The sequence below is a fragment of the Xyrauchen texanus genome, chromosome 23 (genome assembly GCF_025860055.1).
Source record: "Xyrauchen texanus isolate HMW12.3.18 chromosome 23, RBS_HiC_50CHRs, whole genome shotgun sequence".
NCBI classification, from domain to species: domain Eukaryota; kingdom Metazoa; phylum Chordata; class Actinopteri; order Cypriniformes; family Catostomidae; genus Xyrauchen; species Xyrauchen texanus.
The window spans coordinates 18,021,356-18,034,909 of record NC_068298.1 but is presented as its reverse complement, the minus strand read 5'-3'; the positions used below and the strand labels follow the sequence as shown (position 1 = coordinate 18,034,909).

At 44.2% G+C, this 13,554-nt stretch overlaps 1 protein-coding gene across 2 annotated transcripts in view; it reads left to right on the top strand.

Moving 5' to 3' along the window:
* LOC127663097 (phosphatidylinositol 3,4,5-trisphosphate 5-phosphatase 2B-like) overlaps positions 1-13,554 on the top strand; it is a 37,669-nt gene that overhangs the window by 3,414 nt on the left and 20,701 nt on the right. For both annotated transcript variants that reach the window (XM_052154523.1, XM_052154524.1), the window contains exons 2-3: positions 11,620-11,683; positions 13,124-13,262. In XM_052154523.1, the coding sequence (XP_052010483.1) occupies positions 11,620-11,683; positions 13,124-13,262 (203 nt within the window). The remainder of the gene's footprint in view (positions 1-11,619; positions 11,684-13,123; positions 13,263-13,554) is intronic.

Here is a 13,554-nt window from a genome sequence, read left to right as displayed (position 1 = left end):
ACCGGACAGGAATAGGGTCCGGAGGCCAGGGAAGAGGCCACAGGACAGGAAGGGGATCAGGAAGTCCGGGCTGAGCCGTGAAAGGCGGTGCCGTCAGAGGCGGCACTGTAGGCGGCTCTGGAGGTGGGGTTCTGGAAGGCTCTGGAGGTGGAGCCGAATGAGGCTTTAGGGGCGAAGGCCTGAAAGGCTCTGGAGGTGGAGCCGAAGGAGGCTTTAGGGGGGAAGGCCTGGAAGGTTCAGGAGGTGGAGCCAATGGAGGTGGCACCGTGGGAGGTCCCCGAGGCGACGACCTGGCAGGCTCTGTAGTCTCGGGGGGTAGAGCCGTAGGAGGCCCGAGAGGCGGAGCCATAGAAAGCCCTGGAGTCTTTGGGAGCAGAGCCGTGAGGGGCTCGGGAGGAGGAGGAGCCCTGGAAGACTCGAGAGACGAAGCCCTGAGAGGCTTGGAATGGGGTGGAGCCCTGAAAGACCCGAGAGAAGAAGCCCTGAGAGACTCGAGAGGGGAAGCCCTGAGAGGCTTGAGAGGGGGAGGAGCCCTGAGAGACTCGAGAGGCGAAGCCGTGAGAGGCTTGAGGGGTGGAGCCATGAAAGACTCGAGGGACGGAGCCCTGAGAGGCTCGAGGGGAGGAGGAGCCCTGAGAGACTCGAGAGGCGAAGCCGTGAGAGGCTTGAGGGGTGGAGCCATGAAAGACTTGAGGCATGGAGCCCTGAGAGGCTCGAGGGGAGGAGGAGCCCTGAAAGACTCGAGAGGGGAAGCCCTGAGAGGCTTGGGGGGGGGGAGCCCTGAGAGACTCGAGAGGCGAAGCCGTGAGAGGCTTGAGGGGTGGAGCCCTGAAAGACTCGAGAGGAGAAGCCCTGAGAGGCTTGGGAGGGGGAGCCCTGAAAGACTCGAGAGGAGAAGCCCTGAGAGGCTCGAGAGGAGGAGCCCTGGGAGGCTTGGGAGGAGGAGCCATGGGAGGCTCGTGAGGCGGAGCCCTGGGAGGCTCGAGAAGAGGAGCCCTGGGAGGCTTGGGAGGAGGAGCCTTGAAAGACTCGGGAGGAGAAGCCCTGAGAGGCTTGAGAGGCGGAGCTCTGGGAGGCTCGAGAGACTTGAAAGGCAGAACCCTGGGGGGCTCGGGAGGTAGAGCTCTGGGAGGCTCGAGAGGAGGAGCCTTAGGAGGCTCGAGAGGAAGAGCCCTGGGAGGCTTGAGAGGAGGAGCCCTGGGAGGCTTGGGAGGAGGAGCCTTGGGAGGCTCGTGGGGCAGAGCAGAACCCGGCAGAGCCGTGGAAGACTCTGAGGGCGGAGCAGAACCCGGCAGAGCCGTGGAAGACTCTGAGGGTGGAGCAGAACCCGGCAGAGCCGTGGAAGACTCTGAGGGAACCTCTGCGGTCTTGAGCACAAGACGAGACTGGGGAGAAGGGGCCCTCTTCCTTCTCTTACGTCTTCGGCCAACAGGGGACGTGGCCATGGGGACGGTCAAGGCTACAGGCGCTGGCTCTGGGGCGGTCGAGGCTACAGGCGCTGGCTCGCTGACCCTGGCAGACATGGGTGCTGGCTCGCTGGCCGTGGCGGGCATGGGCGCTGGCTCATTGGCCGTGGCGGGCATGGGCGCTGGCTCGTTGGCCGTGGCGGGCATGGGCGCTGGCTCTCTGGCCGTGGCCGGCATGGGCGTTGACTCGCTGGCCATGCCAGGCTTCGAGACTGGGGCCGTGACAGGCTTCGGGACTGGGGCCGTGACAGGCTTCGGGACTGGGGCCGTGACAGGCCTCGGGACTAGGGCCGTGTAAGGCTTCGGGGCTAGGGCCGTGTCAGGTTTCGGGGCTAGGGCCGTGTAAGGCTTCGGGACTAGGGCCGTGTCAGGCTTCGGGGCTAGGGCCGTGTAAGGCTTCGGGACTAGGGCCGTGTAAGGCTTCGGGACTGGGGCCGTGTCAGGCTTCGGGACTAGGGCCGTGTCAGGCTTCGGGACTAGGGCCGTGGTAGGCTTCAAGACGGGGGCCGTGGTAGGCTTCAAGACGGGGGCCGTGGTAGGGAACGCTGGTTCAGTTTCTGCCTCCCCCACAGTAAACGAGGAACCAGCGTACAGTAGGGCGAGGTCAATAAACTGAGCCAGGTTGAGAGAGCAGCGACCACCAGGCATGAATGATGAGGCTGGCTCATTCAGTCCAAATTGAAAAATGTCTTTCAGAGCCACCTCATCAAAATTCACCTGGTGCGCCAGGGCACAAAAATCCATAATATAAGCCTCCAAGGGTTGGCTCCCCTGGTGCAAAACCAAGAGTCGGGCCGCTGGCTCCATAATGTCAAGGACGGGGTTATGAGTTACATAACCACTGCCTTGCACGGAAAACCCTTGGTTCAGCGTCCGAAGAGCCATAAAACCTCTCCGGGATGGAGAGCATACGGCGCTCAGCGGATGCGTGGAAAGCATCAACGGGCTCAGGGGCAGACACAGGTGAAACAGGGTGAAATATTTCAGACATAGTACATACCTGCTGCCCCTGGGCTGCGAACGCTTGGTCATGTCTCCATATCGTAGCTCCTCGCGCTGAATGTGACGTGTACCTCCGCTCTAGTGAACTGCGTGAAACCTCCGCGTGATGCAGTGTGACTGTCTTCGGTGAGGTTGGTTATTCTGTAACCCGCACACACAAACACAAGACGAGACAGTCACAATGTCGGAGAAAACTGCTTTATTCCATCAAAGGCAGGCAACAGTACAAACAGGGCAAATCCAGTGAAGAGGCGTCAAAGGGGAGCGTGATGTCGGAGCCGGGGAATCAGAATTGAATGGAGGGGCAAATCCGGGAGAGAGTGGTCAACGAGAGTGTAGGGGGTCAAAGCCGGGGTAATCAGAATAAGAATAACAAGACGGGACTAGTGGGGAGCAAAAGACAGGGGAACAAGGGGAGCTGGCAAGCTAAGGGGTAAACGAGAGGAGAGCAAAACTAGACGAGACTAGCGGGGGGGCAAAGACACGGGAAACTAAATACAATAACCAACACCCGTGAAACGGATGTGCTGTGGTATTTATAGGGGAAGGTGCAGGTGTAAACAATGAAAGGTGATGAGACGAGTGCAGGTCAAATGAATAAAGGGGCAATGGAGACGAGTGCAGGTGGTCATAATGTTCTGGCCATAGGAGCGTGCATGAGAGCCCGAGGGGGGAGATAGCGTACGAGCATGTGAGCTCGTAGGAGCAAAAACGAGCGTGCAAGCTCGAGCGAGCAAAATGGGCGTGGAAGCCCGAGGGAGCAAAACGAGCGAGGAAGCTCGAGGGAGTAAAACGAGCGTGCGAGCTCGAGGGAGCAAAACGAGCGTGCGAGCTCGAGGGGGCAAAACGAGCGTGCGAGCTCGAGGGGGCAAAACGAGCGTGGAAGCTCGAGGGGGCGGAGCGAGGGAGCGGGGTTCGTGACAATTACATATATATTTTACACTAGTGCCAAGACATTATATTCATTACATAGTGCAATGGTTTTCAATGCTTTGGAGTTGTTGGAGGTACAAAGTGTATTTAAATAATGTATAAAAAAAAAATTCGCCAAAATACTACTGCGTGAGCACATTCCCCAAAAAGATGAGGGGCAGATTTATCTGCAGCATTACAGAAGGAGCAAGGTGCATCTATTTCAGGGAGCATTTTTCTTAACTAAAGATTGACTGGGTAAAAACGGTGTAACAGTTTAAAGGACACCTCCTTAATCGGTAATTACATATTTGTGAGGTAAAGACCATACGATAGGGAGACCACCTGGCTATTGCTCTGTTGCAGGTCAGCAGACCTGATTTTGTGGGACAATGCGGGACACGAGGGAGAGATAACGTACTATTATTGTACTAGGTGAATAAATATCGATTTTATATTAGATGTATTTTTGCAGTGATGTTAAATGTTAATGACGGCGCTGTGAACGTCACTCAGTTTGGCATAAGGTCTACGATACAAACTAATTTTAACAGCTCAGACCTACTCAATGTAAATATAATGAAGTGAAAATAATAATCTAATCATTAAAAAGCACATTTCCAAATAAGCACATCAATTCCATTATTAAAGACTAGAAAGATTAAATGCGTTATTACCGGATTTAGTGCATCTTGAATTAAATTTTTTTGTCTGATCTGGCTGCTTCGAGTAGGGCCTTCTCATTCATTATGACTGTAGAACTCCTGGCAGGTGTAGGTGTTCACTTTCACCAGGAGTTCACTTTTGATGAGGTCCACAGATGCTCAGTTCCTTGTCTCTGTCCACGCAGCGGTCATCAGTGAAAACACCCTCTCCACGAACACGTTGGTGACAGGATTGCTCAAAGCCAAAGATATCAGAGCTGTCATGTTTGGGGCACTGAAATGCTTCAGCAGAGCTGTCTGTGAAACTTCGGTGGCATACCCTGCACTCTCCTTTTTTAGGGTCACCTGTAACTGGTTTTAACCATGTATATATTTTCTCGAACTCTTTATTATATGAACAGAGACACTTTTTCTTCTCGGGAGCTCTGGATAGACCCATTTTTCTGTTGCAGTTTTTTTTTTCCAGTGTTTTCCCGCTCTGGCAAGAAAAAAAGGCTACGCTGCGCATGTTCAGTGTTTTCTTATTAACATTTTTTTATAGTGATTTTGTAATTAAAGTATGATTAAATAAAATGATGCCGAAATAATAATAATAAAGATAAAAAATTATACAGACAAAATTGAAACGTGGGACACTGCTTATGACTTGCATGATGCGGGACAAAGCTTCCAATTTGCGGGACAGGTGGTCACCCTACCATTCGGCCTTGCGTCAGACATGCTTGTGTCACGTCTCGGCTGTGTTGCGTCATAAAAATAAATTGTTTAGGTCACTGTGTCAAGTTAAATATAGTTTAATACTCAGTCTTTAAACACATATTGAGATCCCTTAGTTCGCATTTGAACCCTTAGTAACGCATATCTGTGTTGTTTTCTTCACTGTATAAACTGTTGCTCACACAGTTGAAATTTCACGCACTGCCCTCTGGAGTATACAGGTGGCACTACAAGCATGCGACTAAACGCGTTATTTTTTGTATAATTAATCGTGCGTTATTAATGCGTTAACTCGACAGTCCTAATATATATATATATATATTGAAAGTGAATGGTGAGTGAGACTGTCAGTCCGTAACATTCTGTCTAACATTATTTTGTTCCACATAATACAAAGCTTCACACTGGTTTGGAACAACATGAGGGTAGAGAAATGATGACAGAATATTAAATTCTGGCTGAGCTATCACTTTAAAGAGATGGTTTACCCAAAAATGAAAATTCCCTCATAATTTACTCACCCTCATCCCATCCCAGATGTGTATGGCTTCAAATTCAGATTTTTAAAATAATATTTTAGCTCTATAGGCCAAAATTTTAATACTCCAAAAAGTACATAAAGGCAGTATAAAAGTAATCCATAAGACTCCAGTGTTTTAATCCATGTCTTCAGAAGTGATATGATAGGTGTGGGTGATCAATATTGAAGTCCTTTTGTGAGCAGGGGGAGATATGCAGAGACGAATTTGAATCACCAAAAACACAAGAAAGTGAAAGTGATCTGTTTCTCATCCACACCTATCACATTGCTTCTGAAGATACTGATTTAACCACTAGAGTATTATTGATTACTTATATGCTGACTTATGTTTGTTTGTTTAGCTTTAAAATGTTGCCACCCATTCACTTGCATTGTATGGACCTACAGAGCTGAGAAATTCTTCTAAAAAATCTTCATTTGAGTTCAGCAGATAAGTAATTAAGTAATTCACATCAGTGGTGGCATGAGCGTGAATAAATAATGAGAATTGTCATTTTTTGGTGAACTATCCATTTAAGGGCTCTTGTCAGATCTGGATGAATTTGTCAATAAGAAGAGAGGTTTGGAAACATTTCTAGTAATTATTACAGTGAAAACTTGAAAATGTCCCACAAGGCCATTATATATAATGCTGAAATATAATTCCTTATTTTGCTATATCATAGCTTTTAAATTCCTGTGTGGATTCTTATTTCAGTGTAGTTACAGTTTTCAGTGTCGTAAGTATTTCGATCGTTAGTTCTGTACAGCAGTACTGCCACTCTCTAAATGCAGAGTACACAACCTACGTAGGGCACAAACCCTGATCATGGAACACTCGCTGTGTCTGAAACCGCCCCCTATCCACTATAAAGTGCACTATTTCAAGTTTTCGCTATTTTGTAGGAGTGTCTGAATTCTGAGTGAGAATCAGTTACAGAATCACCCTGAGAATGACCATCTCATTACCCAAGCCCACGTTAGAATTAGAGCCAAAATTTACTTCAGCGTGCTGCCATAAGTTGGAGCTGTGACTTTAATATTGAAATATCAGCTTGTCTTTTTGTTAAATTAATGCATTCTATAACAAATCTATAATTTTTTTCACTGTGTGGAGCGAAGAAAGTGCTTCACTTTGAAGAGTTTGATGCTGCTGCACTGATGACTTTAGTGACAGTCTCATCACTCAAGTGGGAGCGTCTCATCACGCGCAGCTGTGAACTTCCGCTCTCGTAAAAGTCCCATTCAATTATCTCTCAATAAATTACACATTCATTCAAATTAAACCCAGTAATGTAACGATAGTAATGCCACACATTGCAAAGAAGTAAAAGAAATTAGAAATTACTTGAGTGAGTACCCACTTTTAGACCTTCTCTAAAAGTAAAATTTTCTCCAAAACGTTACTCAAGTAAATTAAACTTAGTAAATGTTACTACCCACCTCTACCCACCTCTTGATAACCCTTAATATACCTGGCTAAAAAGACCAGCTTAAGCCAGCATTAATGCCCATATTGGTCCAAGTTTATGTTTCTTAGTTCTGGTTTGGAGCCATACTGTTTCTGGTAAAGCTAGTTGACCAAGGAAGTCTTGCTGGTTAAGCTTGTTAAGAAGCCTGGTGCTAGCACCAGCATCCCATGGCAGGGACCAACATCCAGAGCACAATATATGCAGATTAACAGCAGCAATGCTTTTTTTTTAAAAGTAGGTTATAACTATGTCACCACACCCAGCTTTCTATTTGCAGCACTTTCTAGTACACCAACATTTTCACCTAAATCACTGTCGATAATGTAGTTGTTGCCAAAAAGTCAGTAAGGTATCATATCATATAATCTCTTCTCTTTTGTGTTTTTCTGAGATGGATTTTAAAGACACATGTCTGCCATCCTCATCAAGTTTCAGCAGAATTTTGGCATGGACATGACTGAAGCTTAGTATTGTTATATATTTTTTCAGAGTGTTTAATTGTACACAATGCATTTGTACATATGTATGTATTATATCTATGCATATGTGCTCCAGGGGAGGAGACACAGTCAAAAGCAGCCCCTCTGGGCCCCACCATGGTTAACTTATTTCAGGCTTGCGTTTTCCCCTCCTCCTGTCTCTGGCCCCTGTATGAGGGAATGAGCTCCAGTGACCACAATTCTTCCTCCATTGCAGCCCACAGCTAGACACATTCCTGAAGACTGAGCCCTCCAGCTCGAGCTGCTCTCCCTACTGTCTTTCATTCTCTCTCATTCATTCTGTCTTTTGCTCTGTGTCTACAGACAACCCCAAAACTGTACCCTTGAAAGAAGACATTTAGCACTTTTAGAACAAAAAACATAAATATTCTAATTGGAATGGGCCAGATTTAGACAGTTTTTCACACACACACACACACACACACACACACACACACACACACACACACACACACACACACACACACACACACACACACACACACACTGGCGGCCAAAAGTTTGGAATAATGTACAGATTTTGCTCTTATGGAAAGAAATTGGAACTTTTATTCACCAAAGTGGCATTCAACTGATCACAATGTATAGTCGGGACATTAATAATGTGAAAGATTACTATTACAATTATGAAGAAAAAAAAATCAGAACTTCTTAAACTACTTCAAAGAGTTCTCATCAAAAAAATCATCCAAGTGCAGCATTGGCAGCTTTTCAGATCCTTGGCATCCTAGTTGTCATTTTGTTCATATACTCAGGTGGCATTTCACCCCACGCTTCCTGTAGCACTTGCCCTAGTTGTCTTGTCGGGCGCTTCTCACGCACCTTAGAGTCTAGTTGATCCCACAATAGCTCAATGAGATTAAGATCTGTAACACTCTTTTCAAATGATCTGTTGTCCAATGTCTGTGTTTCTTTACCCACACTAAACTTTTTTAAAAATTTTCTGTTTAAAAATTGTCTTTTTCTTTGCAATTCTTCCCATAATACCTGCACCCCTGAGTCTTCTCTTTACTGTTGTACATGAAACTGGTGTTGAGCGGGTAGAATTCAATGAAGCTGTCAGCTGAGGACATGTGAGGCATCTATTTCTCAAACTAGAGACTCTGATGTACTTTTCCTCTTGTTTAGTTGTACATCTGGCCTTCCACATCTCTTTCAGTCCTTTTTAGAGCCAGTTGTCCTTTGTCTTTGAAGACTGTAGTGTTCACCTTTGTATGAAATCTTCAGTTTTTACTTCACTGTATAGCCTTCATTCCTCAAAACAATGATTGACTGATGAGTTTCTAGTTTCTGCCATTTTTGACCTAATATTGACCTTAAGACATGCCAGTCTATTGCATACTGTGGAAACTCAAAAACATACACAAAGACAATGTTAAGCTTCATTTAACGAACCAAATAGATTTCAGCAGTGTTTGATATAATGGCCAGTGATTTTCTAGTACCAAATTAGCAATTTAGCATGATTATCCAAGGAAAAGGTGTTGGAGTGATGGCTGCTAAAAATGGGGCCTGTCTAGATTTGATAAAAAATTACTTTTTCAAATAGTGATGGTGCTGTTTTTACATCAGTAATGTCCTGACTATGCTTTGTGAATAGCTCAATGAATGAATGAATGCCAGCTGAATGCCACTTTGGTGAATTAAAGTACAATTTCCTTCCGAAACAGCTAAATCTGTACATTATTCCAAACTTTTGGCTGCCAGTATATATATATATATATATATATATATATATATATATATATATATATATATATATATACAGTGGGTACTGAAAGTATTCAGACCCGCTTAAATTTTTCACTCTTTGTTATGTTGCAGCCATTTGCTAAAATCATTTAAGTTCATTTTTTTTCCTCATTATTGTACACACAGCACCCCATATTGACAGAAAAACACAGAATTGTTGACATTTTTGCACATTTATTAAAAAAGAAAAACTGAAATATCACATGGTCCTAAGTATTCAGACCCTTTGCTGTGACACTCATATATTTAACTCAGGTGCTGTCCATTTCTCCTGATCATCCTTGAGATGGTTCTACACCTTCAATTGAGTCCAGCTGTGTTTGATTATACTGATTAGGAAAGCCACACACCTGTCTATATAAGACCTTACAGCTCACAGTGAATGTCAGAGCAAATGAGAATCATGAGGTCAAAGGAACTGCCTGAAGAGCTCAGAGACAGAATTGTGGCCAAGGTTACAAAAAAATTTCTGCTGCCCTTAAGGTTCATAAGAGCACAGTGGCCTCCATAATCCTTAAATGGAAGACGTTTGGGAGGACCAGAACCCTTCCTAAAGCTAGCCGTCCGGCCAAACTGAGCTATCAGGGGAGAAGAGCCTTGGTGAGAGAGGTAAAGAAGAACCCAAAGATCATTGTGGCTGAGCTCCAGAGATGCAGTCGGGAGATGGGAGAAAGTTGTAGTAAGTCAACCATCACTGCAGCCACCCACCAGTCGGGGCTTTATGGCAGAGTGGCCCGACGGAAGCCTCTCCTCAGTGCAAGACACATAAAAGCCTGCATGGAGTTTGCTAAAAAACACCTGAAGGACTCCAAGATGGTGATAAATAAGATTCTTTGGTCTGATGAGACCAAGATAGAACTTTTTGGCCTTAATTCTAAGCGGTATGTGTGGAGAAAACCAGGCACTGCTCATCACCTGTCCAATACAGTCTCAACAGTGAAGCATGGTGGTGGCAGCATCATGCTGTGGGGGTGTTTTTCAGCTGCAGGGACAGGGCGACTGGTTGCAATCGAGGGAAAGATGAATGCGGCCAAGTACAGGGATATCCTGGACGAAAACCTTCTCCAGAGTGCTCTGGACCTCACACTGGGCCGAAGGTTCACCTTCCAACAAGACAATGACCCTAAGCACACCGCTAAAATAACGAAGGAGTGGCTTCACAACAACTCCGTGACTGTTCTTGAATGGCCCAGCCAGAGCCCTGACTTAAACCCAATTGAGCATCTCTGGAGAGACCTGAAAATGGCTGTCCACCAACGTTTACCATCCAACCTGACAGAACTGGAGAGGATCTGCAAGGAGGAATGGCAGAGGATACCCAAATCCAGATGTGAAAAACTTGTTGCATCTTTCCCAAAAAGACTCATGGCTGTATTAGATCAAAAGGGTGCTTCTACTAGATACTGAACAAAGGGTCTGAATACTTAGGACCATGTGATATTTCAGTTTTTCTTTTTTAATAAATGTGCAAAAATGTCAACAATTCTGTGTTTTTCTGTCAATATGGGGTGCTGTGTGTACAATAATGAGGGAAAAAAATGAACATAAATGATTTTAGCAAATGGCTGCAATATAACAAAGAGTGAAAAATGTAAGGGGGTCTGAATACTTTCCGTACCCACTGTATATATTTGTAACTGCAAACATCCAGTGAGGGGCCTTGCGGATGGAAATGCCTTGTTGATGAGAGGTCAACAGAGAATGGCCAGACTGGTTCGAACTGACAAAGTCTACAGTAACTCTAAAAGTAAAGATAATTTCTCTGTACAATTGTGGTGAGAAGAATTGTATCTCAGAATGCTATTCTCAAATGCGGGCTGGCGCTGATTGGTGGCACGAAGGGGGCTTACACAATATTAGGCAGGTGGTTTTAAAGGTGTGCCTGATCGGTGTATATACTTCTATATAAAACATCAGAATTCATTTCGAGAGCATTTTTTACCCCCTCGTTTTGAATTTGGGGCATTTTTTGTAGCATTTTTGTCCTGAGCCCATCTGAACCATATATATGGTCTGTACATTTCTGCTCATTTTCATTAGAATACCTAGAACTGTTGGAACCACTAAACCTAAATATGTCATTACTGAGATCAGTTGAATAGGCTATATCTGGCAGATTGTGTGGCCAAATGAGAGTCACACAATGAGAAACATTTTCTAGTCTATCCACCCTGTGATGGAATATGACACATATATTAATGTCACTTATGAGATATTAGGTTTTGATCCATTTTCAGACTTGATCTCCCACAGTTTAAAACACTCAAGGCAAGTGTGCTCACATACATTTTCATCAAGTCACAGGTAGATACACGGGTTGATTAATACTGATAATACTGGTGGTAAAGAACAATTGACAGATATTCATTCTGAGAGTGAATTTAATGAAAATAGTTAGAGTTTGATGAAAATATGCCATTGTAAGTACTCTAAGCTCAGCATTAATTGAAATAAACTTATACATGTGTAGAAGAACAGTACACATTTGGGGGAAAAAGGAGAATAATTACAGTTCAAATCAGTTTTAACTGTGCATAGGATGATTTGAAGGATATTTAAATATTATTTTACTGAATTATCTTGGATTCATCAGTCCATTTGTACTGTCCATAGGTTCCAGCGACATGTTCACACATACCGAATCCTCCCTGATGCAGATGGATTACTGGCTGTGCAGGTGAGGTGACTAAATAATTTGCTAATCACCAAGAACATGTGTCATTTCCATGTTTCTCAGACTTTGTAACAAGCTAAAACTGAAAAAGATATCTCACTTCTGTGGCAATGCAGTTTCATATTGCTTAGTAATCAAGGAGGCCTATAATACTAATGCTGGCTGATGGCGCAACAAGAACATGCACAGTCTCAAGCCATTGACTAGTGACTGTCCTGAGCTGTGACATCCAACAGAGCAGACAGGAAAGATTTGAAGTCCATTTCACAGGTTTAAGAGCCCATAGGGCACTGGCACTGCATCTGCTGTTATATACTAAAACACTCTGTTATGGGCTTACATTTAAAAGTGGACTTAATGTTTGTAACTTTTCTAAAAGTGAGAATACCGTATAGACACAAATAATTATTTTAAGTTTGTGTTGCTTTCTTTTGTAAGACAGGAACTTTTACTGAATTGTTTCCCCCTCTGAGTGTCTAATTTCTTTTAATCGCTTTTCAAGAGCTACACTCTTGGAAGGAAAACATGCTGCTATTTGAACATTTTGGGGGAAATAATTAAAAGTATCGTTGCCAAATGGTTTCATTGACCATGCTTTGAAAATACAAGTTTCTATAAAAAGACATTCAAAGAGTCGGTTGTTTTATTTGTTGTGATGAGGGTTTAACTTTATGTGTGTGTGTGTGCCCTTGTTTGCACAGTGGGTAACTGGCTATAGTGACTGTTTGCGGTATGTAGAGTTTGGCAGATGCTTGAATGAGGGCATCATAATGTAATTGTACCTTTGGTCCATAAAGCGGAAAAACTGAAAGGCTTTGGGAGTTACCCTATCTAGACCACTTCTTGTTGTAGCAAACCAAGAAATTCTTCTTTTTAGTTTACACAAAATATAGTGTCTCAATAATTTTTCGATGTTAGAATTTTACAGTTTTGATAGTCTGGTTCCTCTTAGAATTTCTGATACATTATTTTGTAATTACATAAAGAGTTATTCAATTCTGGGATATGAATTTCAAATCTATCACCTATGAATATAAGCTTTGGGCATCTGTGTGACCACTGGGCCACATGTTGTTTTTAGTGACATGTGTATATGTCTGTTAACACAATTTAATTTTAGGATATACCTCGCAGCTGACAGTTAACAGACGTTAGGTGCAGTTTGCTGTTTCTGCCAACAGTCATCCTTCATTAATAATTAAATACACCATTTTCCAGTTATTATGATCATGCCATGATCACCTGTTATGCTCTGATTATCAATGACTGCATTCTAGATGCTCCCTTTCACCCTTATTATTTCAGAATGCAACAGCAAAAATTTGTTATACACATTTTAAATATGCTTTTCTGCTGTATTTGATACATATTACGTATTTGTCTGTATCTGTTTGGTGTTGTGTGTGTGTGTGTGTGTGTGTGTATGTATGTGTTTGTTTGCAGGCTACACAGGGAGTGCAGATGAACTGTTTCCGTAATCTTGGTGATTTAGTTGCTGGGTATCAGCACCCCCACAAAGGTCTGGTGGCCCCTTTGACTTACGCTGTTGTGTGTGAGACAGAGCCCAATGATGAGAGTTCAGGTAAGGTGGAATGATTGAAATTGTCTAGGTTACGTATGTAACCTCCGTTCCCCGATGGAGGGAACGAGACGTTTTGTCAGAGAAGCGACACTAGGGGTCTCTCTTGAGCGCCGATATTCACCTCTGATCTATGAAAAAAGGCCAATGAGAAGTTGGCAGCTGGTATTTGCATATCCCGCCCCCGGACATACAGGTATTTAGGCGGCGCAAATACGGGAGTTCATTTAGGATTTTTCTGAGGAGCCGGAAATTGTCCGGCCACAACAGTGGCTCGGCTCAGCGACGTGGCGGG